The following is a 25,851-nucleotide window of genomic DNA, read 5'->3' as shown; positions in this document are numbered from 1 at the left end:
CTAACCAGTAAAACAATTAAGACAGTTGCATTTTCATATGTTTTAGCAGGGAAGGATTTTAACCCCCTCCCTGCTACCTTACTATATATAAACTAGATTTTTTTCATAATTGACAATGTTTTAAGTCGTGTACATTTCTGTAAATACTTGAAAATGAAAACGACTACAATATACAAAAAAAAACATAAGGGGTATCAAAGCAATGTTCAAGAAAATTGAAAATTGTCTCTAAATTTTGGATTCCTCAAAATAGCCACCCTTTGCCTTAATAACAGCCTCACAAACACAAGGTATTCATTTAACAAGTTCCAGCACGAAATCACCCGATATGTCTTCCCAGCTCTTCTGCAGCAATTCCCAGAGATGTAGGGCACTTGTGGGTAGCTTTGCTTTGACTCTTCTATCCAGTTCGTCCCATACAAGTTCCTTGGGATTGAGGTCTGGAGACTGGGCAGGCTAGGTCATTACATTGAGTTGTCCTTCACTTTTCTTCTTTGCCAGATAGTTATTGCACAACTTGGAGGTGTGTGTCGGGTCATTATCTTGCTGAAGAATGAAGGACTGCCCAACTAGCCATAATCCTGATGGAATGGCATGCCTCTGAAGTATGCTATGATAGCCATGCTGGTTGAGCTTGCCATGGACTTGGGGTAAAGATCACTAGCAAAGCAACCCCAGACCATGACACTGCCCACTGCATGCTTGATAGTGGGAACCACACATGCAGAACTCATGCGCTCACCCTCTCTGCGTCTTACAAATACTCGGCGATTGGACCCAAATATTTCAAATTGACTCATCGGTCCATAAGACTGACTTCCACTTCTCAAACGTCCAGTTTCTGTGGGTTTTTTTTTTGGCCCAGGCAAGTTTCCTCCTCTTATTCTGCACACTTAACAGTGTTTTTTTTGCAGCAATTCTTCCAGTTAGGCCAGCTTCACACAATCTCCTCTGAACAGTTGATGTTGAAACATCTGTACTTCTAGTAGCAGTTAGCTGAGCTTGTATTTCAGGGGCAGTTAATCGCCGGTTTCGCAGACTTGTAACTCGAATGAACTTGTTCTCTGATTCTGAGGTCACCCTTGGCCTGCCTGACCTTGTTCGGTCCTCATGAGTGCCATTTTCTTCAAATCGTTTGGTCTTGGCCACAGTGGTGACAGACACTTGCAAAGTTTTTGCGATTTGTCTTAAAGATTGACTTTCATTTCTTAAAGTAATTACACATTGTCTTTTTTCTTTGCTTAACTGAACATATTTTGCCATTTTCTGCTCCCTTACGTTCAGGAATGACAAACTTGTGCCTATGCTACCTATATTTATAGTAATCATGGACCCTCACCTATTAACAATAATTGGTGACAAAAGGTTAATTAGGTAACATGCTAGTTAACTCAGAACATCTAACAAAGACACTTTTATCCTTAGGCCAGTGTTCTAACACACGTGTTATACACATTTCAGACTTTTAACTGACTTGGGATTCAGACTGAAATCCCCTTGCTTTTGGTGACCATTTCATGGAAATTGACAAGATTTACCTTTTCATTTAAAAATTACATTTTTGAATGGAATTCACTTATGATTATCAGCTTATATAAGTACACCTACACCTCAAACTTTTGACTAGTACTGTATATGTATGTGTGTGTGTGTGTGTGTGTGTGTGTGTGTGTATATATATATATATATATATATATATAGAGAGAGAGAGAGAGAGAGAGAGAGAGAGAGAGAGAGAGAGAGAGAGAGAGAGATGTAAGTATAATTGGATTCAATTGTGGGAAATTGTAGGTGTAAGCTACATCAAGACAAACGGGTGTTTGAGGAGTTTAATGAATACCAACATTTTCTGAGGAATGTTCTTTACCTCAGCTTCCACTTCTCACCCGAGGAAGAGAAGTGTGTGGTGTTTTAAATGATATGCAGCACTGTACATATTCAACAAATAAAATGTATTACCAAAGAAAACCTTTGTTGTACTTTGAAATCTATTGAAATTTGGTTGAAAGTGCTTATCTCAGATGTTTATGTTTAACTTTTAGCCATGTCTTCCGATAAATAATTTTTTATAAAAGATTGTGGAAGACTGCAGCTTTAAGCTACACAGTAGATCTGAGACTTACTGAGGTATTTAAGGAGACTTAAATGCCAGACCGGTTTACATTTCTTACAGATCTACTTGGAAGGGATTGTACAAAGACAGTGCACAGTGTTCTTTACTTTATTTTAGGTTGTATTTCCTTCTGGAAAATGAATTAAGAAAGTAAACCTAAGTCATTTAACTGGTAAATGTATCTGTGCTGTCTGGTCTTAATTTTTTCCAGACAAGATATTAAAATTAACAATAATTTAACCACAAATCTGAACACTGTGGTGAAAACGTATGCTTTTACATTTTTATGACAAGATTTCTTAATAATACACACACCCACACGCACACACACTTTTTGACAGTATATGGTAATACTCATAATTTAGGTTGTATCTAGCACTTTTATTTTTCAGTTTTCCTATCTGTTAAAACAACCAGAAAAACAAATTAATTATTTGATTTATTATATTTAATACAATTTTACAAACATATTATACATACACATAAATATATCAACATATTTATATCAATTTAAAAACCAGCAACGTGACATGGACCAGTTATCGTGATCAGGCGCTAACACTGAAGTAACTTTAATTTAAAATTGAACCACTTATCTTGGTCCTCAAGTGCATATGTCACTGTAAAATAATATGATTTGTTCAGATTTGAGTGGAAGCAATCTTTAAAATGTACATTCAGATTTGTCTTTTGATTCACTTATTCCATTGTTAATGCATACTACTGCTCAATACGTTTCTGTGCAAGCTATGATGTAAAATTGAGAGGTTTCGTGGTGTGGTTGTATATGTCTGGCAGAGCTCTGGTTGCGTTGGCGCTATGTACAACAGCCCAGTCTGGGTACGTGGAAAGATCAAAGATGTACTGACCCCAAGTGTTCATTGCCAGGGACAAAACAAGGACCCCTATAATATTCATGACCACTCCCGTTCTCACCTGCGGAACAAAGACACAGTTTAATACACCTGGCTGCACACTTCACCTGCTGCTTCTGCTGCTCTATGTACCACACACCCTCACGTGCACGGGCATTCCTGCACAGCACACTGCAGGAAAACCACAGAACGATCCTGTACCATTTGGTAGCACAAAGACACACAGCACTTGTAGTGCAGCAGAGGCCTTCCATGAAAAGTATGCACACAGGCCAAAGCCAAGTCTCACGTCGGTGTCCCGTGCAGTTTCTCAAACTACTTTCAGCTCAATTCGCCCTGTGTTTTTCATGTAGCCACTAATGAATTGGGAGTACAACATGCAGTGCGGCATAGACCTACTCTTATCCTAATATGTTATGGCCTTAATGAGCTCTATAATCTTATAAGCCAGCACATTATTATTATTATTGAGTTCAATTGGACCCCCACATAACTGGAGTGATTGAGAATTAAAGGCTGCATACCATATCTTTAACCACTAGATGCCCCGAAGCAAAAGCAATGGCGTTGGGTGGTGTGGAAACTGGTAGCATAAAGGCATATGAGCAGCTCACAGTCCCAGGGATCATCAAATACAAAGGGTTTACTTGTAGACGCATTGCCTGCAGAGTAAAAACACAAAACCATTACTCAATTATTTTTCCATTTTTTTGTGCTACATAATTCTAAATCACGAACAAAAAAATCTACCAATCATTAAGGATTTGCTGTGAGTCCATCTGATCTTGTGCACAGATGTCATCCAGTGCATACAAAAAAAGCTGCAAAATTCTGAAGTTATGAAACAGAAACTCTTATTTTTTCCTTAGTACTAGTTCCTGAGTACATTTTCTATTTATTTTTTATTTTTTTTTGTGATCATTGCTGGCTGTCTGGGTTGTCTAAATTCCTGCAAGAGGAAGAACAAGTCAACATTTTGCAGTTTGAACAGCACATGGTTACATCTTATACAATCAGAGCCACTCCACACAACCTGTTCATTTATAGTGTGTAATTCAGCTCAAGAAAAGGTATTATTCTGATTGCATTTCTCATTTTGACAGGTCTAAAACTAATGTGGAACATGAGGAACAGACCCTAGTAATACAATTGTGAAATTGGTGTTCATTTTACAGAAGTGGTGGATTTAGTATGGATGACATATCAGATACATTTCCTTGACTATTTTTCACAAAAACACAGTAATAATTTATCTCTAAATCATTGAATCCCTCAGCCAAGCAATTCGCTTGTGTCTTGTGCATGCATAGCAATCAACTAACATATATTCTGCTGACTGGCTCTACTTCACCGTATAATTGAAATAGAACAGAACAAAGATCATTTATTATAAGTGAACACTATATAGTATGTACAATCATCCCTAATATAAAATCATATTATTGAGTTACGCTGACAGAAAAGCAGTTTTTGAAGATAAAGGGTACATTTTAATTATTTTTTTATTTATTTAGTTTTTTTAATTTAGTAGTCGCCAATTTTTATTTATTTTTTATTATTATTTTCTCCCAATTTAGAATATTCAATTATTATTTAAGCTCGGCTCACCGGTACCACCCCCGCGCTGACTTGGAAGGGCAGGAGACGAGCACACACTGTCCTCCGAAGCGCGTGCCATCAGCTGACCGCTTCTTTTCACACTGCAGACCCACCATGCAGCCCCCTCGGAGCTACAGCGTCAGAGGACAACGCAGCTCCAGGCAGCTTACAGACAACCCCATAGGTGCCCGGCCAGACTACAGTGATCGCCCTACACCCTACATATGCACCACCGCAGTGGTTTTCAAACTGGGGTACACGTACCCCTGGGGGTACTTGAGCGCTCCTCAGCGGGTAAGTGAGAAAAATCCTGTAATGGCGGACAACGGATTTTTATTTATTTATTTATTTACCACATTGTAGTACTTTGCGACTTTGCGATGTTGACTCTCCTTTCAAATAAAATCACAGCCTTTCTGTTGGGCATGGTTAACTATAAACACCCAACCGGCTGCTGACAGTGAATGAGTGTTTAGCGCACACATGGCTAAATTACATATTTAAATACAGTAGCAGGGCGGTGGTTCTGCAGTCTGTGGGCTAAAAAGAAAGAAAAAAATTATAATCATTGTATGATGTTGCTTCTTTTACAAATGTGTAGTATTTACTAGGTAAGTTTGCTTTCTGGAGTTTAAATGTTCAGTGTTTGTAGTTAAGTTTAATCAGTTCAGTGTGTTTTATCTAAGTGTATGTTTTTAAGTAACAGTATTATTGGGTTTAGCAGGCAGCCGTGTCGCCCTGCTTAGACAGTGAAAGAGCGTACACGACTGTGTTATCTTTACTTGCAATTCTTTATGTGTTTTTTGACTAATTCGTTGAACTCCTTTGTCCAGTAACTGCATTAGCCTTCGCATGTACGCCGCTAATTATTAGGCTAATAAAAGCAAAAAGCACGGTATTATTATTATTACAAAAATGGAATCGCAGATTTAAATAATAATAATAATAATAATAATAATAATAATAATAATAATAATAATAATAATAATAATAATAATAATAATCAATCCCTAACTCCTGGATTGGGAAGTGTCTGAAATTGGATTCCCTACTCCAGAACTATTGAGTGTGTTCATATCATATAGCGAGTGCCCATTAACAAGCTGTCTGGCAGCTGATTAACATGAACAGATGACTGCACTAAACACTAACATGTAAGCAATTTGCTAAAAGTCATTTTTGATTGCATGGTATGAATGTCACCTTTCTACTTTAATCAAATTAAGTTTCTGGAAATATTCACTTCAAAACAAAGTGCTTATTCTGGCTGGATTCGATACTGCAAAAGACACAGATAGCATTTAAGTGTTAAACCATAACATTCAAGTTAAATAAATAATAATAAAAAAACACATATTTAATGTGTTATTCAATACTCACATAGTTCTGCATGTTACCAGATTTTTTTTAAAAGATGCCTGTATTTCTAAATTTTAAATAGTTTTTATGCAAAATGTCCAGTCTGTTTTCTCTCTACACTTCTGCATTTGTTGGAAGAAATGTGCGACTGTTGTTGAATTGCTTTCTGATTTTGTTTTAAATTAGAACTCTAATTTTGTTTTCAAAAGTATAACCTGTTTTTGGACTCGTTTTGCCACTTATTGGTCTGGATTTTGAAATCATTTTAGCATTTTAGTATTAATTTAATTTTATTTTGATTAGTTTAACAGTAGTTTTCCATAATTGGCTGAACTCTAGCCCCTCCTCCTTTCCTGTGCCTTCTGAGCCAGCAAATCGAGTCCTATTTATTTATTTATTTATTTATTTATTTATTTAATGGCCCATTTTGTTCATTTCAAACCTTGTCTAGGGGCTGAATTGTTTACTAATCAGGGTGTAATCAGGCACATCCATCACATTGGTAGGTAAACATTTACCTGTAAGTACTTAAGCCTAGTAATTAGAAAATACATTTTTTTCTGTTTTCATAGGTATAGTATCACCCTATCTCAGATGGGGTACCATAACAATAACAACAATTACAACAATAGCAAAAATACATTATATTTAAAAAACCTTTAACTCATCTTCCGAGTAAGCTTTTGTTTGTTTTAAACAGTGACGGGTTTCCATCACATATGGGGAAAGTTAAGCTTACCAGTTCTGCTAAAATGGGCAGGAATATTATAATTGTGGCTGTGTTGCTGGCGAGTTCAGTGAAAGAGGCCACAACCACTGTGATAAGCAGGACTGCCAATGCAGGGGGCACATTCTCTAGAGGCTGCAGCCGGCCTCCAATCCAGCTGGACAGTCCCGACTCCTACAGGACAGCGAGCAATGGAACAGGACACGGTCATCCATAATGCTTCTAGCTAACAAAATACTTTCATAACTTATACCTCACTTCTACTCACTGTACAGGTCACAAATGTGCTGTTTAAAAAAAAAAAAAATATATATATATATATATATATATATATATATATATATATATATATATATATATATATATATATATATATATATTGCTAACATATTTACTGTAGTTAAAAAAAGTTATCAGTTTGCTTGCCATGACCTCCAGGAAATCTATTACACTTATACTTCCTAGGTCATTTCACCTCAGCTGTGTTGTTGGGTAAAGCATCTTACTGGCTGCAATGCTTGATGGATGCACCAATGGCTTTACAGGTATCAACTGAATTCTTAAAGGAGAGTAGAAAACTTAATACTGTACATATATCCCAGGAGATACGCATAGTTAAGCTAGATTTTACAATCTTAACCACAAACCTTAACAGAGTTCTGTTAGCAATCATATTCTTTACAATATGGAATGGCCACATCTATTTTTTTTTTTTTTTTTTTTTTTTTTTCAAAATTTCACTAATGTTCTTAAAATGGGTCTAAAAGTGTAAGTTATTGTATTTCTGAACAATTTTGCGAGTATATAAAGATACTGCATCTTTACAACTTTCCCAACATCGTTGTTACTTAAGAGTTCATTATTTATGCATTTGTAATAAAATACCTCACAGCCCTTGGCCATTGCAAAACCACCTCCGAGCAGCAAGATTATGTTCCAAGGCACACTTTCTTGGGCTTTCGTCCAAGACAACAACGGTGGACTCTGAGTATTTGGTGCTGAGAAAAAACAATTTAAAAGAAAATGTGAAATTTAAAATGGCACCAATGAAAGACCACAGTTCAGCTTACACAACACGGACTCATTATTGAACTATTACAAAGTGCAGTGTTTGCAGGGCAGTTAAGGTCCCCTGCCTGTTAAAATCCAGGTAGTGGCCACAGTTTGTAAAATATTCCTAACTGATATAGCTGGCACTACGGTAGGTCTTATATAACAGGGACAAGAACTTAATCTCCAGACTGGAAATCTTTAACTGCTGAGAACTCTAAGTCATGGGCTATCAACAAATGTTGTTTTTCTCTCATACACACTGAATGATGCTTTGACAAAATGTGTATCCTGTAATCTCTGCTGCGTATTACAGGAAATAAGACAGCCAGCAATTCATTTTTTCAACGTGCTGCTAAGGGGTCATGACACTGCTAACTATTTTTTTGTTTGCAGAACCAGTGTTGCAATGTGGTAATCAGCATGCTTTTGAACGATTAGTATAATCCTATAAACCAAAAGACTGCAGAGCTACTGCTCCATAGGAAATCCCTAGACTGATGCTCTTTCATCTCAACAAGCCCAGTGATATACCGGCAACCCTGAATATTTCAACTGCTTAGAATCACTGGGCTCAAACAAATCCCACTTAAGTATGGTAACTTGTAAGATGAATTCATCAAGCCAAAAAAATAAATACTCTATACAGTACATGCAGCTGTGCCCAAATGTTTTGCATCACCTAGTATTTTAGTATTGAGACTAAACATCTTTTTTTTTTTAAACTATATAGATCTTTTACTTAACAGTACGTAATCAAGTAAACTACAAAGTTATACCGCAAAAGTCTATTGGAAGCAGTACAATATTTCATGTTCGCAATGTTACATTTTTCAATTTTTGTAAGTATATGGAAAACTGAAAGCGGTACGTAATTCATTATGTTAACATAATATTATTCAGCATGTTTAATTCAACTTTATGAAGCTAAATTTGTTAATTCTATAGGGTGATGCAATAGCTGTAGATTGTACATTGTGCATTTTGAAAAGGTTTTAGGGTTACAATCTGTAATGAATCGTATTATATACTACTGTCACCACTTTAATAGTTACTTAACAACATGCCTGCTGTATATTACTGCTGCCCCATTAAGTGTCTGCTGACCCCAAAGCTCTATGGGATCTCTGTATACAGTAACTGGCAGATAATGAGCAGGCATCCGGAGAGAAGAATTGACCCTGAACCTGTTAGGATGTTCTGTACCTTTGCATCTTGACAATAAACCGTTTCACTTGAGTGACTGTTCATTGGGCTGGCTGGGCATTCCAAATATAGTAATTCTGATTAAATATAGTAATTCTGAAAGAAATGTTTTTTTTATCATTTCAAGACAGAGATAAATATGTACTTACCCCGCTTATCAAACCACCATTTAACTGAAGGTTTTTGCGATGGGAAGAAGAACAATACTGTTACTATGGTAACACCAGTAACAGCGTCCGAGAGAAACCTAGAGAGAGATTAATAATGTAAAGAGGGAAGCAATTCAAATTATTTTCAAGTAAATACTAACAGTGAAATCACTGTACACTAAATTCAAGTAGCTGCTTGCCATTCATTACAATAAATAAAAAACTGAACAAAATAGTGCTCTTATGTTTTTGTTTGTCTTTGTCACATTGCAAATAGAAGTAATTTACCATTTGTTAAGCGTTTACCCCAGTCTTTAATTTCACTAACTTGTTAATGTGACAGAATGAGAAACTAGCAACTTGCCACTGCTTCAGTATCCTTGAATTACAATGTATTACTGGGGAGTTTGGTTCTGACACTGTACAAATCACTGCCATCTTCCTCCTTTTAAAAAATAAAATAATAAACGTATTGAAAATACTGAATGCCACGATGGTTCCATTCCACAAAAAAAAAAAAAAAAAAAAAAAAAAAAAAAAACTGGAATGGAAATCATGGCATAAAAACAGTGATTGAACAAAAGGTGCATTGCCCTCTGCTGATTAATCATCAGTGATGCTCAATGGTAAAGCAATGTGAGGAATGTTAGCATTGGACAAGACTACGTCTGCTTTTTAGATTGGATTTATACACTATCCTACTTTATTAGAAACTCTTTCAATGGGATGGTGGCCAGAATAACCACAATGTACCACATGAAACAGCTGAATACAGAGGATGGTGACACGTACTCTGTATAATTTCATGGCCTAAATTAGTGTACACAAACATGTGTAGGTTCTATGGGCATTGTCATCACAAATATACTGCAAATGTCATGGACTTTCGTATGTTATGTTCTTATTATATTATCAGGAATCTACATTGAATGAACTTTAATACCACTATGAGTACAAGATGCAAGCGTTTTTATTCTTAAATTGCCTAACAAGTATAGAATAACCCAGGTAATAAATCCCTAAGAGAATTAAACTGTTTGCAATGTCTAACCAAAGTCGCAACCAGACATGTTTGGTGTCTAAAGAAATTTAATTTGTTATGGTAAAAATAACAGGAATTCAGAATAAAATCTGAATTATTTAGCAAAAGTTATGCATGTTTTAAAAAGTTTTTCCCCTTTCCAGATTATGATAATAAACTAAATCAGACAGAGGAAGGGGGTGCACTCAATCAAGATTGCAAGCCCATTCGCTACAAAATAGCCAATCGGAGCACGCAGCAGGAAATTCAAATACTCTCTTTGTTTGAAAAGTATAAAACCTCCTGTTTTAGCCCCAGCTCCTTGTCGCCCCAGAGCTGTGATAACCCCCTCTGCTATCTGCTCAGACAACTACAAGACTGCACCTGGAGCCCTCAGCTCTTAGTATTTATCCATCAAGGTTTTGGAAGCCCTGACACTCGGAGAAATGCAAGGTAACGGAACGCTGAAAGTGACTGCTTTTCAGGCTAGGTAACAATACTCTTAAATATCTATTCAGGTATTGTGTGACCCTTTGTTGTGTCAATATGTACTAGTATTTCTTTGGTAAATTGTTGTTTAAAACCTTAGTTCTCCCTGTAATGCTTTTAATGTGACGTTTAATTGTGTAACTGTGTTGTGTGATTTTCAAACTTATTTTGGTTGCATGCTTAATAAATACCATCTTTCTAAGAAGAGATTTCCAGTATTGAATCATTTACTCATGTTGAACAAACATGATTTATGAACTTTGAACAGTCTGGAATGTGGTCTATTTTCGGCTTGTGGTAACGTGTAAATCCGCCATCGTTTTCAGAGAGCGATATTAAAAACGGGTTTGTACATTATAATAGGACACCGTTTTTGGAGGTCCTTTAATTTACTGCTCTTACAAATATATTAACTGCCTACAATAGTACCCACACACATCTCCCACCTTGCTTAGGCATCTTGCCTTGCATCTTAATTTCCTTCAAAATGCAGAGGCCAACAACATCATGTCACATATTAGAAAGCAATGAAGCCTTCGGGTGACATGAAAACAACACCCCATTGTGCTGATTCATATACACATTCTCAGATATACCTTGGCATACACTGACAATCATTCTAGGCATGCTGTGAAAAGAGTTATCTCCTGGACATAATGAAACAGCAAAAAAAATAACAAAATCTAAAAATAAATTAGCAGGTACACTGTTAAGATTGCCAGCTAATTGCCTTGACTTTTTAATTCAGTGCTTATCAGATGCCTGCAGTGTTAACGGTCTGTTACAAGTGTGTAACTGTGGCTCATTGGCAAATTGCCTGCAGGTTGCAATCTTCAGTGTTCCAGATGCAGATCTATTGGTCAGCAACCAAGCTCTGACTCCTTAATTCAAACACACGTTCTTGACTGAGACATTCATCACTAAAGTAATCCAATAGTGTCTTTCAGGTGTGTGTTGCATAGAAGAACCTTCTTGTGTTTCATACTTTAAAGGAGATGCTTGGTTCTGTCAGCATCCTTTAAAAACATCAAGTCATCCTCATAGGCATTGTTTTCAGGTATGCAGTCTAAACATGTGCCATGATAACATCGCACATATGTATATACTATATGTAAGTACCGTATTCTGAGAATACAATACACTATCTACCTGATCGGATTCATTACTATATAGTATGCTGTATTATTGATGCAATACAGCCATCTTAAACGTCTTTGTGACAGATAGTTTGTATCAGATGGCTAGAAATGACTGGTGGACATCAGCCTTCTCTCTGTACAGTTTAAAAAGGGGTTGATCTTCTTACCCAGCTTTAAAAAGCTTCGACCAACCAGGAAAGAATTTTGGATCTCTCGTGAAAAGAAGAACGGCAAACAAAAAGAAAAGACATGCAATTGCTCCTTCAGCAAACCTGCAGGGCAATTGAAACCACAATTAGAAGCTGCTGAATGAAGACAGCACTGATACAGCAGCAGATATAAACACCCTTGTTTAATGTTCTTCCCACTGTCTTCAAGTAGAATTAACATGCGGGTGAAGTCATTAAAATAAATAAACCTTGTACGTTGTAAAGGTAGCAATTTTCATTTGTATGTTTGTTGTCACTACTAGTATTATTACATTTTAATCTACTAAATCAAGCAGTACAAATAGATTCCAGTTTCTGCTACCCATGGAGACATCATGACTACTAAGGAGATATTTCTCTATTGTGCAACCAGAACAATGACATATTAAGTTGTAGAAGCATTAGCGGCTGTACATACTGGATAGGCCCCAGCTTTTCATAGTCTGCCTTTATCACTGCTCGTGCTCGCGCCTCTGCCTCTGCTCTGAAATCCTTTTTCTTCAGACACAATCTTTAAAAAACAAAATATTTGTTACTATGGAAATTACCTCTAACATAAAGTTTAAAAGTAGGTTTTACATATTAAAGATCTCACAGGTCCACATTTGACATATTAGCTATTGGTGTTTATTTTTTTATTTTGCTTCTTGGAGCCAAAACAGAGGTAAACCATGGCACTCATAACCCCCAGCTGCTGAAGTTAGTAACAGGTTGATGGCTTGTTAGTTCACTTAGTGACAGAGCAGCAGAAGGCTTCAAGGAGGTAACCAGCAAGAAGTGTGCCATAGCTAAATCTACCTTTCTGATTACGTACAAACAAATACTGTAGTCAACAAATCCCATTGGAATATCTACACTATACAATACCAGAGAATTAACCTGAAGGAATCACATATATATATATATATATATATATATATATATATATATATATATATATATATATATATATATATATATATATATATATATATATATATATATTCCCATGCTGTAGTTTTTTAAAGACTGGACTACGTGAATGTGTTCTCACAGTCATCTGCTGCATGTACACAATTGCTCACAATTTAAAAGCAGTTGCATGAATACAGCCCTTAGCATTACCTTGTATTGAGACCCCCGTAAAGGAAAGAAATCCATAGCCAGCCGAGCAACAGAAAAAGCACCATTAGAGGGCAGGCAAAGACAAACCAGGACCCGAAGTTGATCAGATCACAGGCTGGAAAAAAACTTAAAACAACAAGGTTGTGACTTTAATCCTGCAGACTTTAATCATTCATAGGTTACCAGAAATATGCATGTGAACAGAAATGTTGAAGTAATTTATACATAAAAGAGGAAAGGGCATCTCGTGTTAATGCATGTGGCTTGTTAGACAAAGCCCGAATCAAGAGCTGCACAGAACTTTGGGACGGTCCATTCAAACTGACATATTTTAAATTGCTCAAAATGACTGTGGTGCTTGAAAGAGGGCGGCCTTTATACGAGGGAAACCTTTATTAATAAAAGTATGATTTTCAAACGCTGCAATATTTTATTACATGATTTATTACATTTTAGAGGTATCGCGATTGTTTATTTTCTGTAATACAGTAGCCTACCTGTATGTAACAATGTGTGGCTAACCTCCTTTGACTACAGTACATTTATCGGTGACAGTTACCAAGAGCCTGCTAGATGGGAGTTGGAAGGTCAGGGGAGTATGGTACCAGCGAATCAGGAGTGTGTATTGGTTGTTAAGGGGCGGGGCAATGCTGGTGTTGCAGTTAAATCCAAGAGTGTGACATAGATGTTTTTCTGCACCAAAAATTACCTCAGAATATCAGTTTGATTTCTGTAAAAAAATACAATATATCTTACTTGTTTTTGTTTTTTTTTCGCACTGTAACTTGATGTTTGTAATTTCTATTCAGCAGAAACCAAAACTAAAACTAAAAATAGTAAGCATTGTTATTAATGCCTTTTATTCCAACTTTTGATAACAGCTGAAATATGTAATACGTTGTTAAAAAAAAAAAAAAAAAAAAACAACACGTTTTTAGCCCAGGCTTACTGTGCATCTTCACATATGGCTCAATTTATGTTCAACAGCAGCTACATTTTTAAATATCTTTTTACTTACATCTGCCGTTAATATCTACCTAGACTTTTAAACTTGATGTTCTTGTTCAACAGAGGTTACAGAACAGAAGCCTGCTTTCCAGTAATCACTGAATACATTTTTCTTTGAAAAAGAGGCATTTTAAATAACAGGTAAATGCCAATTAAAAATGCTCCAATGTCCTCAAATGTATATTTGATACTCCTAGTTTTAGAAATGCAGAACATTCTTACCTGCGGTCATAATCCCTCAGTTCTTACAATGAGGCATTTTTTTAAGATCAAGACCAAAAATGAAATTGCTCAGGGACCACTTGGGGTTTACTGCACGTTCCAAGTCTAAATATTATTCAGCAGCTTACTTTTTCAGGCTCCCCACCAGAAGCAGGTTTGGTGCTGTCCCTGTGAGTGTAGCGGTGCCTCCAATGCTAGCAGAGTAGGGGATGGCAATGAGAAAACCTTTCCACACATTCTTCTGGTACTCAGCTTCTTTCCTGATTTCTGCAGGAGTCAGGCTTTCAAACTTGTCTGGCACATCCTCCCTTTAAACAAAGCAAGTCTGAATCTTGGACGGTCCACAGAAAAAAGGAACACAGTGCAATAGTTTGACTCAAGATATATAAGAAGTTGGCCAGCATGTTGTTTCTGGCAGTTTTCCGTTCGAATAGCCTGCCTTTAGTTTACCAAGTTGCAGCTGTGCATTGCTGTGGTCAACGTTTCTAAGGAATCTTATAGTATTCGTCTATTGAAACGTTTCAGTGTTTACCTAGAATAGGAAGATTCTTGCTGGTTCACACAAGATAAATAAATCAGGGCTACTCTTTAGGTGAGAACTGAGGTATACAGTATTTACATAGACAAAGTTAGTCTCATAAGACTACATTAATCACAAAGCTGCAAATCAGATAAGAATGGGGTTTGATACAGAGAAGAAGTGAAATCACTAAATATGTACAAATCATTTTGTGTACCTTTCTTCCAGTCTCAAGATCTGCATTTCAGTTGGTACAGTGTACATCTTCCTCTGGGATTCACCTAATCCACGGAAAAGCATGTTGTTAAGAAAGGGAACAGGGCACTGTATATTGCCTTGTTTTCAACTGGCCCAGTGGGAGACAGTTTTCTTCAGAGTCACTTTCATAGGCGTATCATTTACAGTAAAGAGTGCAGTACTGGGGAATGACTGTCCTGGTGCCTTTGTTACTTAAACCGTGTTTCTCTTGGTGTGTCGTCATATAGCTGAAAAATTTGCATCACCTAGAATTTTATGCTTGAGACATTCATTAAAAAACAAAACTATATGAACATAATTTCGATATTTTATTTAACATCATGTAATCAAAGGAAAAACGATGTTGCAAAAGTTTACCGGAAGCCATACTAAGTAGTACAGCATTTCAGGTTAGATCTTTGAAATGTCACATTTCTCCATTTGCGTCAGTGCCTCATTCTGCCAAAATGAAATGCAAAGCTTTATATTCTTATGCACCTGAACAACTCAGAACACTAGGGATTAAGGGACTAATTAGAATTCCATAGCACCTTCTCTGCAAGTTGTGTCATACATTATTCCGATGAGAGAACAAACTGAAGCAATTAAATACACTCTTTACATGTCCCAACGACATGAGAATCAATAACCTTGAGGTGGTGGCCGCTATATAATATAATGTGTAATATTTTCAATGATGAGTATTGTATGTCATATTAGTCATGTTTCGGCCACTAGACCTCATTTTGGTCCTTTTATCAAACCAACATGACTACATTTTATTTTTTGGAAATTTAAAATCTCACCCAATACATTTTTTGGCTGCTCATGTCTTGTCACAAGCTTTATAATTTAAGAAGCCCGAGTTGAAAAAGAAAGGTGATGGAACATTTTGGTGTCCAAAGGTTACATTCTGGTTTACATATTACAAGTAAACATTACTGGAAATCAGGCTTCTGTTCTGTAACCTCTGTTGAACAAGAACATCAAGTTTAAAAGTCTAGGTAGATATTAACGGCAGATGAGTTTGAATCCTGGAAGTGCATCAAAGGAATTGCCTGCTGTGTCTCAACCATGCCCTGTTCTTTTCACTTGGCTACACATTGCAAAACTTAAGTTCACAGTGTCTTTTTGCAACAGCATTTCCACATCTTTAAACCTGTGTTGTACACAAGAAAATAATGTATTTATGTACACAGGTCAGAATATATTATCACATAATAACACAGTACCACAAGTGCATTGCTAGTCCAAAACCAACATCTACACATAATCAAGTAATACCCATAGCTTATACACCATTAGAGGTTGTCTATACATCACCAACATGAAGAATGGACCATCCATTGACTAACCTTGCTTTAAGCTTAGTCAAATGACACATCTTAACAAAGGAAGATGGGCACAGAGTAAAGTAACCTTGGTAAAATTAAACTCACCAGTTGCCTCATCTTTTATTTTGCAGTTTTCCTTCAGCGTATCTAAGTCTCCAAAGAGACTTACGAGAATGGCATGTGCGATGGGTAGCATCATAGCTGTGGTGGCAGTGTTGCTCAGCCACATGGACAGGAATGATGTTGTTAACATAATTCCCAGGATCAGCCTAAAATTGAAATAAAATGAAATAAGGAAAATGCTAAATACAAAAAATTCTGAACTTTTATTAAATGCCTTGCATTCAAATTTGCGAATGCATTTATAGCTGCCTCTGCCTTGGAAAAAACAAAAATCTTTAATAGGAGTTCCTGAGTGCAATATTTTGTAAAGTATAGCAAGTTCATACAGAGTGTATAGACAGTCACTTGTTACAAGAGACATAATTTCACCCTATTTGAGTTGCCAGAAAGCTTTAGCTTCTCTTTTATTCTTCTCGACCAAAACTGCACGAGATGGCATCTCTTATCCAACAAGAGAAACTCTGCACACAATGTATTATCTTTAAGCATAGGGCCCTGCCATGCATTTTGGAACTGTGTGCACTTATTTTACCGTCACTAATTTCTCAATACAACAGTTGTGTGGAATACAAAGGAAGCATGCAGCTTAAACAGTCCTGACAGCCACTTTTCCTTCTCCACCACAAGCAGTATACTATCCCACCTACTATACTATCCCACCTCTTTCCCTATCATATAACATTCCTGTTTGTCTTAGTGTAACAACTCAGTGCTGACATAACTGGAATTCCAGGGCTTCGGATTACAGATGCTTCACACATGAACTTACATACTCTGTTTGGAAAGACACTCAATCTGCTGTACAGAAGAGCATTTAACACTGCTTTCTTTAATAGATCATGTCATAGTGTACCAGCATTTTTTTTAATGATTTACTGTAGGCATGTGTAACAGGGTGAGCAGCCCTGTACAGTGTATTTTTAGAACAGGGACTTCCCCCTCTGCCCGTGTTATTTGTGTTGGTTTATGTATTATTTATATATAAATGATGGCGTAGCTGTGTTGTGTGATCAGGGTGTCTCTCTCCTCGAGGTGGATGATCGAGAGGCGGAATGAGAGCGAGAGAGGAGAGAGAAATTGAAAATAATAAGGATCAGTGAAGGCAGTTGTCCAGCCTGACCTTAGTTTTAGTTATTATTTGTGTTTGTGATTTGTTTTATTTAAAACCTTTTGTTTCATTCTGTGAACAGTGTTTTGTTTGTTAAAATATTTTATTTATTTTTGTGTTAAAAATAAAACGGCGCACCACGCGTCTCTTTGAACTGCAGTTACTTGTGTGTGCTTCCTCCTTCTGGCCTGATGTCACCGCTCAGCCATTTCCTGCCACACATGGTGTCCAGCGTGGGATCACCAGCGCCTTCGGATTCAGTTACTTCGGATAACGGTACTGCAGATTTTTCTTTTTTTATTACATGTGGAGTAAAAGAGGATGGGAGGAAAGAGGAGGATGGGAAGGAGACAGCAGCAACAGCAGGAACAGGAGGAGATCAGCTGGGAAGCCCTACTCCACAACATAGGCAAGACCTACTGTTGCTGCATCTGTGGGGAGTGGGTGCATTTCCAAGTTACTTGCCCCCCACGAAGAAGAGTGGTCTTACAGCTGCTGGAGAGGGGACATGGACCTCGAGTGGGAGAAGTCGGTGCGTCCACAGCCCAAGAGGGAGGAGCCCGAACGTCCTGCACCTGAGTGGGAGGAGCCCAAATGTCCACAGCCCAAGAGGGGGAAGTCGGTGCGTCCACAGCCCAAGAAGGGGAAGTCGGTGCATCCACAGCCCAAGAAGGGGAAGGCCGGACATCCACAGCCCAGGTACCCGCTAGCAGAGGGAGAATGCCTGCTGGTTCCACCTCCACCTCCATGGGAGGACTTTGTGCTGCTCCCACCTCCACCAGCAGAGGGAGAGTACCTGCTGGGTTCTCCACTGCCGCCAGAAGGGGAGGTGCCCCTGCCATCTTCGCCGCCAGAAGGGGAGGAGCCCCTGCTGCCTTCGCCAGAAGCAGAGCAGCAGGAGCTGGCTCTGTCTCCACCACCCAAGGGAGAGGAGCAGGAGCTGCCTCTCCCTTCATGACAGGAATGTACCAGGACAGGAGGCTGCCCAAGGATACCTGCCTTGCACCGCCCAAGGATACCACTTCTGCATCGCCTGGGGCTGCCTGTGTCTCTCTTATATCCCCTAGGGTTGCGGAGGGTCCCACTTCGCCTGCGGTTACCGAGGGTCCCGCTTTGCCTGGGGTTGCTAAGGGTCCCGCAACGCCTGGGGGTGCCGAGGGTCCCGCAACGCCTGGGGGTGCCGAGGGTCCCGCAACGCCTGTACAGCAGCCCTGTACAGTGTATTTTTAGAACAGGGTCCACCCGTGTTATTTTGTGTTGGTTTATTTATTATATATATATATATATATATATATATATATATATATATATATATATATATATATATATATATATATATATATAAATGACGGCATAGCCGTGTTGTGTTTTATTTTTGTTTTTATTTTTTAAACGTGTTCAGTTGGAAAACATGGATCGAGAATTGATTAGCAGTTTGCTATTCACGTGGACTGGCAGAGCTATACTGTTGTTCTTTTCTGAAAAGAGACTAATATTGCAGATAGCAGACTGTTTGGTTCAAATTGCATGTACTGCTAACAATTGATAGAGACCTTGCGTACAAGCTTCTTGCCCATCATTGACTACAAGCTAACAAGATAACAATGCTGTGGACCAGAAGGGGCCAGGCTCTAAGACTTCAGAGAGATCGAAAGAGATAATGCCACTGGGATCAAAGGGTCTCAAGAAGATAACAAAAGCCAGACGTATGGACCTTTTGGTCACCAGGGAGCTGAAGAATGGGTCGTCAGAGGTCGTCACACTAGACTACACACACACACACACACACACACACACACACACACACACACACACACTAGATTAAATATATGGTGACAGAATAATGTGTTGTACCTTTGCTATTGGTTAAGTGTCAGTGAAAGAGGAGGTGGACCATCTATACAGAAGGGTATTTAATGTCATGCAAACATTGTAATGATGAGTATTCTGTTTGTCCTGTACCTGGGACCAGACTCCCTGCATATTTCAATAAACCTAACAACTGATTGAAGAAAAGGACTCTGCATTTTCTTGAATCTACTTACTCACCATCATTTTTTTCTAAGTTACTTCATGTTCTGGTAGAGGCGAGGGAGTAACTTGTCCTCTGCCAGGAATTATCAAACCTTGTGCAGAACATGGCCATCTCCCGAATTAAGTGATTAATTTGTTGAATTTAACTTATGTTGACCAGTTAACTTGAAATTAAACAAATATTTTAAAATAAACAATTTTCCCTGACCTGTTATTATTAGTGGTAGTAGTAGAAGTAGTAGTAGTAATAATAATAATAATAATAATAATAATAATAATAATAATAATAATAATAATGTTTGCTCAGTTACTTAGCTCAATTATCTTCTACACTATTCTAAGCTGAATGCCAGTAACAGCTTGCCAGCCAGTAGATGGCACTACAAACAGATAAGGATGTTCTCACCAGGCTGGCTTGACTCCCACGATCAGGAGGATCTTCAGAGCAATTCTCCGATGCAGGTTCCACTCCTCAATGGCCGACGCCATCACAAGGCCACTGAAGAAGAGGAAGTTGGTGTCGAGGAAGTACTGCGGGCAGACTTTGCTGGAGGGCAAGACTCCAAGAAGGGGGAACAGGAAGACAGGGAACAAGGCCGTCACAGCAAGGGGCAGCGCTTCTGTACACCAGAACACAGCCATCAGAAGAACTACATAAAGGCATTTCCCTTCCTGGAAAGAACAAGTACAATCATGAAACCAATGTTCATTTGAATAGGGTTCACATCCGTGTTCCATAGAGCCAGGGTCCGTGTATCACCTGTTCAGTTATTCAGGTAGGCAGGTGGCATCAACTGTCCTGAACTCACATGGCTCCGCGATGAAAACCATCTTTGCTATTTCCATTTATAACGATGCTTTCAGGCACTGCAGCTTTTCACAATGCATTACAAAACCAGTGCATGAAAAAAACGACCATTATATGTTCAGTAATAGTGCTGCTACAGGAATTAGCATTTTATTGTCTGATGTATTTGTGGTTTTGTCATGTGGACTGGTTCGCTACATGCTCTGGATGGATTTTTGCCAAGTGTTAGACGTGAGGTCCAGTGTCCTGAGTGGGCATATGTATTTTGTGAGACCATGGTAAGTTAACTTGCTATAGAAATCTGCAGGAATGCTGATATCGCCCTGGTTATCTTGCTAAACATGGAACACATATTATGGAGGATAAGTTGTGCCAAAATTAAAAATAAACAAATAAATAAATTAATTAATACAAAATGAAATTCATTGAATAGAAAATGTATTTATTTATTTATTTCGGTTTTAAAATTTATTTTAGCTCTTTTCGCTCTAGTATTTCTCATTAGCGTTAATCATTCTGGAAAAGCGGGACAACACAGTAAGTGAATCGATGATCTACTAACTTTGCCTCTGAGTTGTGCAGGGGCATGCAGTCAAGGGACGGCGCCAACTAGAACGATGACTGCAATTAGGGACAGTGTATCTTTACAGCCTGGATCCTCCAGTTGTGCAGCTGTTGTCTTGCAGCTCAAGCCGCGCAGCCATGTGTGCTCAGTTTTTAATAGAAGTCATCATTATACTGCCAAGGCAAGCTCATTCATCTGAACACCCCAATCACATGATCACATTGTACCTTATCGTAACACAGCCGATGGAAACTTCATAAGACCCCATCAAACCATTACTATTAACAATAACAAAAAACTTAACAAAGTGAAAACGTCAATTTTACATAACATATGTATTTTTGTCTTATGAATTCAAACGTCAAAGAAAAGTGAATAAAAGAATTCCCCCGATACCAACACACTCTTTGTGGGCTGTAAAATATTTAGTTGCAATTTAGTTTAAATCAGAGCAATATCACTTTAAATAATGTGCTTTATTTTCCAAAGACTGGTTTTACAGTCTTTGACATGAAATATCTGTGCATGCATTACATGTGCATGTTATTGACTGCATAAATATATATATATATATATATATATATATATATATATATATATATATATATATATATATATATATATATATATATATTATTTTTGTATCTTTTATTGATTTATTCATTATTAGGGGAGACCCTGTCTTGTTCATACAAGGGGCATTTTAAAACAGTGCTGATGAAGATTATTATTTAAATACAGATGACTGTAGTACACGATTGCAATGGGAATGTCAGATTATACAGTAATATGCATATCACTGTGCATTATTACATATTATTGTAGCATGCACGGGGGAAGGCAGCAGCAGGGCTGATAGGTGACACTCCTTGTAAAGGAGCCGGCTCTTTTGTACAGCGGTATCGGCGCTATGCTTTAGTGAGAGAGATCCCGGGTTCACACCCGCCCTCCACCTGTTTGGGGATTGTCTCGCCCTGTGTGAGGAGCCTGTCTGCAGGAACTGGGATCACTACATTGTTACAATTATCCATATCACACTGTATGACTTTTCCCCAATACTAATGAATCTCAGTAGCTGAAAGAAAGAAGCACATGAGCAACATTTCTATATGACTTGGTTCAGAAAATAATTATGAGGATTATTTAAATGAATGTGTATGAGCTCCCAGGGAGCAGATGTTGAAATGTACTTGTTTGAAAAAAACACTTGCTTATGCCTTGATTTGATTAAACCGTCATTATTTAATAGATCGTTTAAAAACATTATTATTACATTTAGCAGACGAATAATGACGTATGTTGCACACATGACTGCACGGCTGGAGCTGCATGACGAGAGCTGCAGGGCTGGCGAATCCAGGCTGCAGAGAAATCCCTCTCACAGTTAGCTATAGTGCTGCGATCAATCTTTTTCTGATGTGCGTTACAAATCAACGCAATACAATGACTTAAAGGAATCTTATCTGACAACAGATTAATGTGCTTTAAATCAAGCTGAATGGGGGTTGGTAAACCAGGCTGAAGTTGTGTTTATATTGGACATTCGCAGTAAACCGTATCATAACACAATTATAGTGCCAGCTTCAACCAGTCCTACTCAGACTGAAAAGAACTAAACAACAGCAATGGTTTGTAATTTATGTGGTGCAAAGGACCCCATGTCACCGTGGATAGATGAGGTGTAGATAAAATAATAATAATAATTTTTTAAAAAGTTTAATGTAACAAATATGCAAATAGACCCCATTGATAAAACTACCGGAGTCTGGTTCATGCTAGAATCTGTTTAGTGTTCCACAGGCGTGCCCTTTAGATATAGTGATGAAGGTGACGTCACTGTGGAGATTGCTCTTGTGCTGCAGGCTGGGATGTTGACAGTGTGTTTGGGTGATCGATTTTTATATGTATTGTTTAGTTGGCATCCAGGGGCCAGTTCGTTACAGCCGAAGGGTTGCTAATGATGGATGTTATTGAGGGTGCACTGTATTATTGCTGCATTTTCTCGATCCTACGCCTACTCAAACCTGGCAGACCAGTTAGTAGATAATCGAACGCACCAATGGTATTGTCCCGCCCTTCCAGTATGATTGACGCTAATGAGAAATACCAGAGGGAAAAGATTGTGCCAGAATGAAAAAAAAGAAATAAATGAATGAATGAATAAATAAATACAGACATAAATAAATATAGTTTTCTATGTAATGTATTTTGTTTATTTATTTATAAATGTATTTATTTTGTTTTTTATGTATGTATTTATTTATAAGTGTATTTCATTTTGTATTTATTTATCAAGGTATTTATGTATTTAGTTAGTTTTTTTAAATTACTTATTTATGTATTTATTTCTTTTTTTTTTATTTTAATTTGGCACAAATTATACTTCACAACATATTACCCTCATTGGTGTTTTTCAGGCACTAGGCGACAGTGATAAAGTATCCAGTGCAAGCCACAATACAAGTATATCATAGACTGGGTTGTTTAAATTAATATGCAAGAGATTGACATTTACTTAAATTTAGTAAAGTATGGTTTGTTAATAATTTAGTAAAGTGGGGTAGCGATATTGCAAATCACTGCTTTTTACTTTTCTTATTAAAATAAACTATACATGAAAAGCCCAGGTTCTTGTCTCAATCAGCATTATAAATTTGGATCTGGGTTCAACAATTGTTATACACAATTGAAATACACATCTAAACTAAATTCATAGATAGATTGATAGATAAAACAGCGCAAAAACATTGTAAAATACATTAAAACCTCAACTAGAATTTGTAAAGTCAAATGTGTGTTTCAGATGTTTGTGAAACAACTTTCCTGTTATACACCTGAGTGCATCATAAACCCATATACCATATGGATTTTTTTTTTTTTTTTTAAATCACAATATATATATATATAATATATATATATATATATATATATATATATATATATATATATATATATATAATATAAATAATACTTACCCTGAGTGGAAGAGCAAACAGCAGTGGAAGAAGGAGTACGGGCGTTACTATTAAAATAATGAATCTTTTCACGCACCAAAGTTTCTTTGCAAACGATAAAACGGCTTCCATCTCAACTTCCAGCTACTTAGTGAAGTCCAGTTTGAGCGAGCACGCGTTACAACAGCAGATAAAGTTTGCAGCAACTTTTGCTCCCTTATCAGTTCGTTTAAAGGCTGTGGAGAAGATTAACAAAGTGTGAGGAGATGTAACTGGTTAACACTTCTGAAAAAATTAACTGAGACAATCACTGTTTTCTATTGGTTTACAGTACAAGATGACTGAGCAGAATGTGAAGTAGCCCCCGGCTCGGGCGAGTTACATAAACAAGTACAAGCCCGGCGTATGGGGTCGTAAGGTTCTTCGAACCTGTTGAAACAGCTTTCCAACTTCTGCAGTGTACAAAAATAATAAAAATTTAAAAAATGGTTTACATGGACCAGCCCTTCTTCAGCTGTGTAGGAAGAAGATCACACAGGTGAAGTAAGGCTTTTGTCTGGAACGTTCTGAAAGAAATTATTCTATCATTAAACGTTTTGTGTACATGGAATTTTTTTTTTTTTTTTTTTTAATCCATGTATGTTAGAAATATTTTTAGATGAATATATGCTTTAATACAGCATTGTTTTTTCACCAAGCAATCTGAACGTCCTGATATTAGTCACATTTTAGTGTACCTACATAACCTTTTTCTTTTTTATTTTGCTCCTTTTTCAAATTTTAAGATATCAGGCCAGACCTAAAAAGGGTAATTTTCCAAACACCCCCACCCCCCCAACAAAAAAAAAAAAAAACTTGTTAAAGAAGTATTGTTTCTTTAAATACAACAATCACGTTTTTTCTCCCGTAATCTCTCACAAATTGTGACATGTGATGCTAGAGTGCGTTCAGCTTTGTTTACGCAAGCACCCACATAATGCAGTTCAAGCGATTGGGTCTGAGCTGGGATGGTACACTGGAATTCCTGTTAAATTGTGTATTTATCGTTTCCCTTTCAATTCGAATAACAACCATTACCGAATGTGAAGTGCCTCTCTGACCGTCAATCTGAGCAAATATACAAAAGCTGCCCTATCAGGGCCCTGCTGAGGGGGAAGTCCCGCCCACCTCCTGCTGAAGTGGGACGTCCTCACAGTAGCACATCGCCATTTTCTCTCTCATCTCTCTGAGACAGGTGGTACATTACTTTTGCTTTTACGTACCGAATTTGGCTAATTTGTTGGATTTATCTGCAAATTAAAGATAAATTCACGGTAAAAATTGCACTCAAGCTTGTCTTAAAGAGTGCCCTTGCTTTATTCTCACGTCAGTTTTCTGGCTAGAGCTGATTTCAACCCCTCTGAAGAGATTACCGAGCGGCCATTGCTCTTTTCACTACATGAGACTTATTGTAGTTGTTACACCATGTGAGAGCTGTTGTGATGCTGTAAGGAGACCCCGCGGGCTCGCGGCGTCGTCCTCTACGCCGTTTTAATTGGCCACAGCGACCAAAAAAAAAAATAAATAAAAAACAGCTTGGGCCTAGCGCCCCTCTCAATCCTCGGGCTTTCCTAGCGCGCTTGCTGCGGCGACCACGTGATCGAATCGGCATCGACCGCGGTTTTTCCTGCCGATCGCGAGGTTGAGAAAAAAGTGCCTACTCGGTCCCGATTAACTTGGCACCAGTGTAAACATCTTCGGCACCGCCTACAGCTCGGCCCCGACCATGCCTACCATCGGCACCGACCTTGGGACAGGTCCACTTGCCGCCGACTGTCTCGGCATCGACAGCACTTTTCTCGGCTCCGACCATGGTACAGGTCGGCATCGAACTCGGCACCGATCGACTCGGCTCCGCC

The 25,851-nt window shown here is 37.9% G+C and overlaps 1 protein-coding gene across 2 annotated transcripts; it reads right to left on the bottom strand.

Moving 5' to 3' along the window:
• Positions 1-2,612: 2,612 nt before the first annotated feature.
• On the bottom strand, positions 2,613-24,211 carry LOC121319235 (solute carrier family 13 member 3-like). 2 transcript variants are annotated; one of them, XM_041256449.1, is made up of 13 exons: positions 23,975-24,211; positions 20,033-20,298; positions 16,467-16,630; positions 15,008-15,071; positions 14,399-14,578; positions 13,041-13,166; positions 12,355-12,447; positions 11,895-11,999; positions 9,079-9,176; positions 7,559-7,671; positions 6,686-6,847; positions 3,513-3,650; positions 2,613-3,049 (listed from the first exon to the last, which is right to left on the bottom strand). In XM_041256449.1, the coding sequence occupies exons 1-13, from the start codon at positions 24,083-24,085 to the stop codon at positions 2,861-2,863; spliced, it is 1,809 nt and encodes a 602-aa protein (XP_041112383.1). In that variant the 5' UTR covers positions 24,086-24,211; the 3' UTR covers positions 2,613-2,860. The 2 variants fall into 2 exon arrangements, with proteins under 2 accessions (XP_041112383.1, XP_041112384.1); XM_041256450.1 differs by lacking the exon at positions 13,041-13,166.
• Positions 24,212-25,851: the final 1,640 nt, after the last annotated feature.

Source organism: Polyodon spathula, chromosome 8 (genome assembly GCF_017654505.1).
Source record: "Polyodon spathula isolate WHYD16114869_AA chromosome 8, ASM1765450v1, whole genome shotgun sequence".
Classification (NCBI taxonomy): Eukaryota; Metazoa; Chordata; class Actinopteri; order Acipenseriformes; family Polyodontidae; genus Polyodon; species Polyodon spathula.
This window is presented reverse-complemented; position numbering and strand designations above follow the sequence as displayed.

What these genes read in the sequence shown, in the direction of transcription:
- LOC121319235 (XM_041256449.1), bottom strand. Translation starts at nt 24,085, where the DNA reads ATGGAAGCCGTTTTATCGTTTGCAAAGAAACTTTGGTGCGTGAAAAGA. An exon ending in CTGGTGGGGAGCCTGAAAAA is followed by an intron (nt 13,167 to 14,398) that starts GTAAGCTGCTGA and finishes TGTTGTTTTAAG; the next exon opens with TTTTTTTCCAGCCTGTGATC. An exon ending in GAAAAGCTGGGGCCTATCCA is followed by an intron (nt 12,000 to 12,354) that starts GTATGTACAGCC and finishes ATTGCCCTGCAG; the next exon opens with GTTTGCTGAAGGAGCAATTG.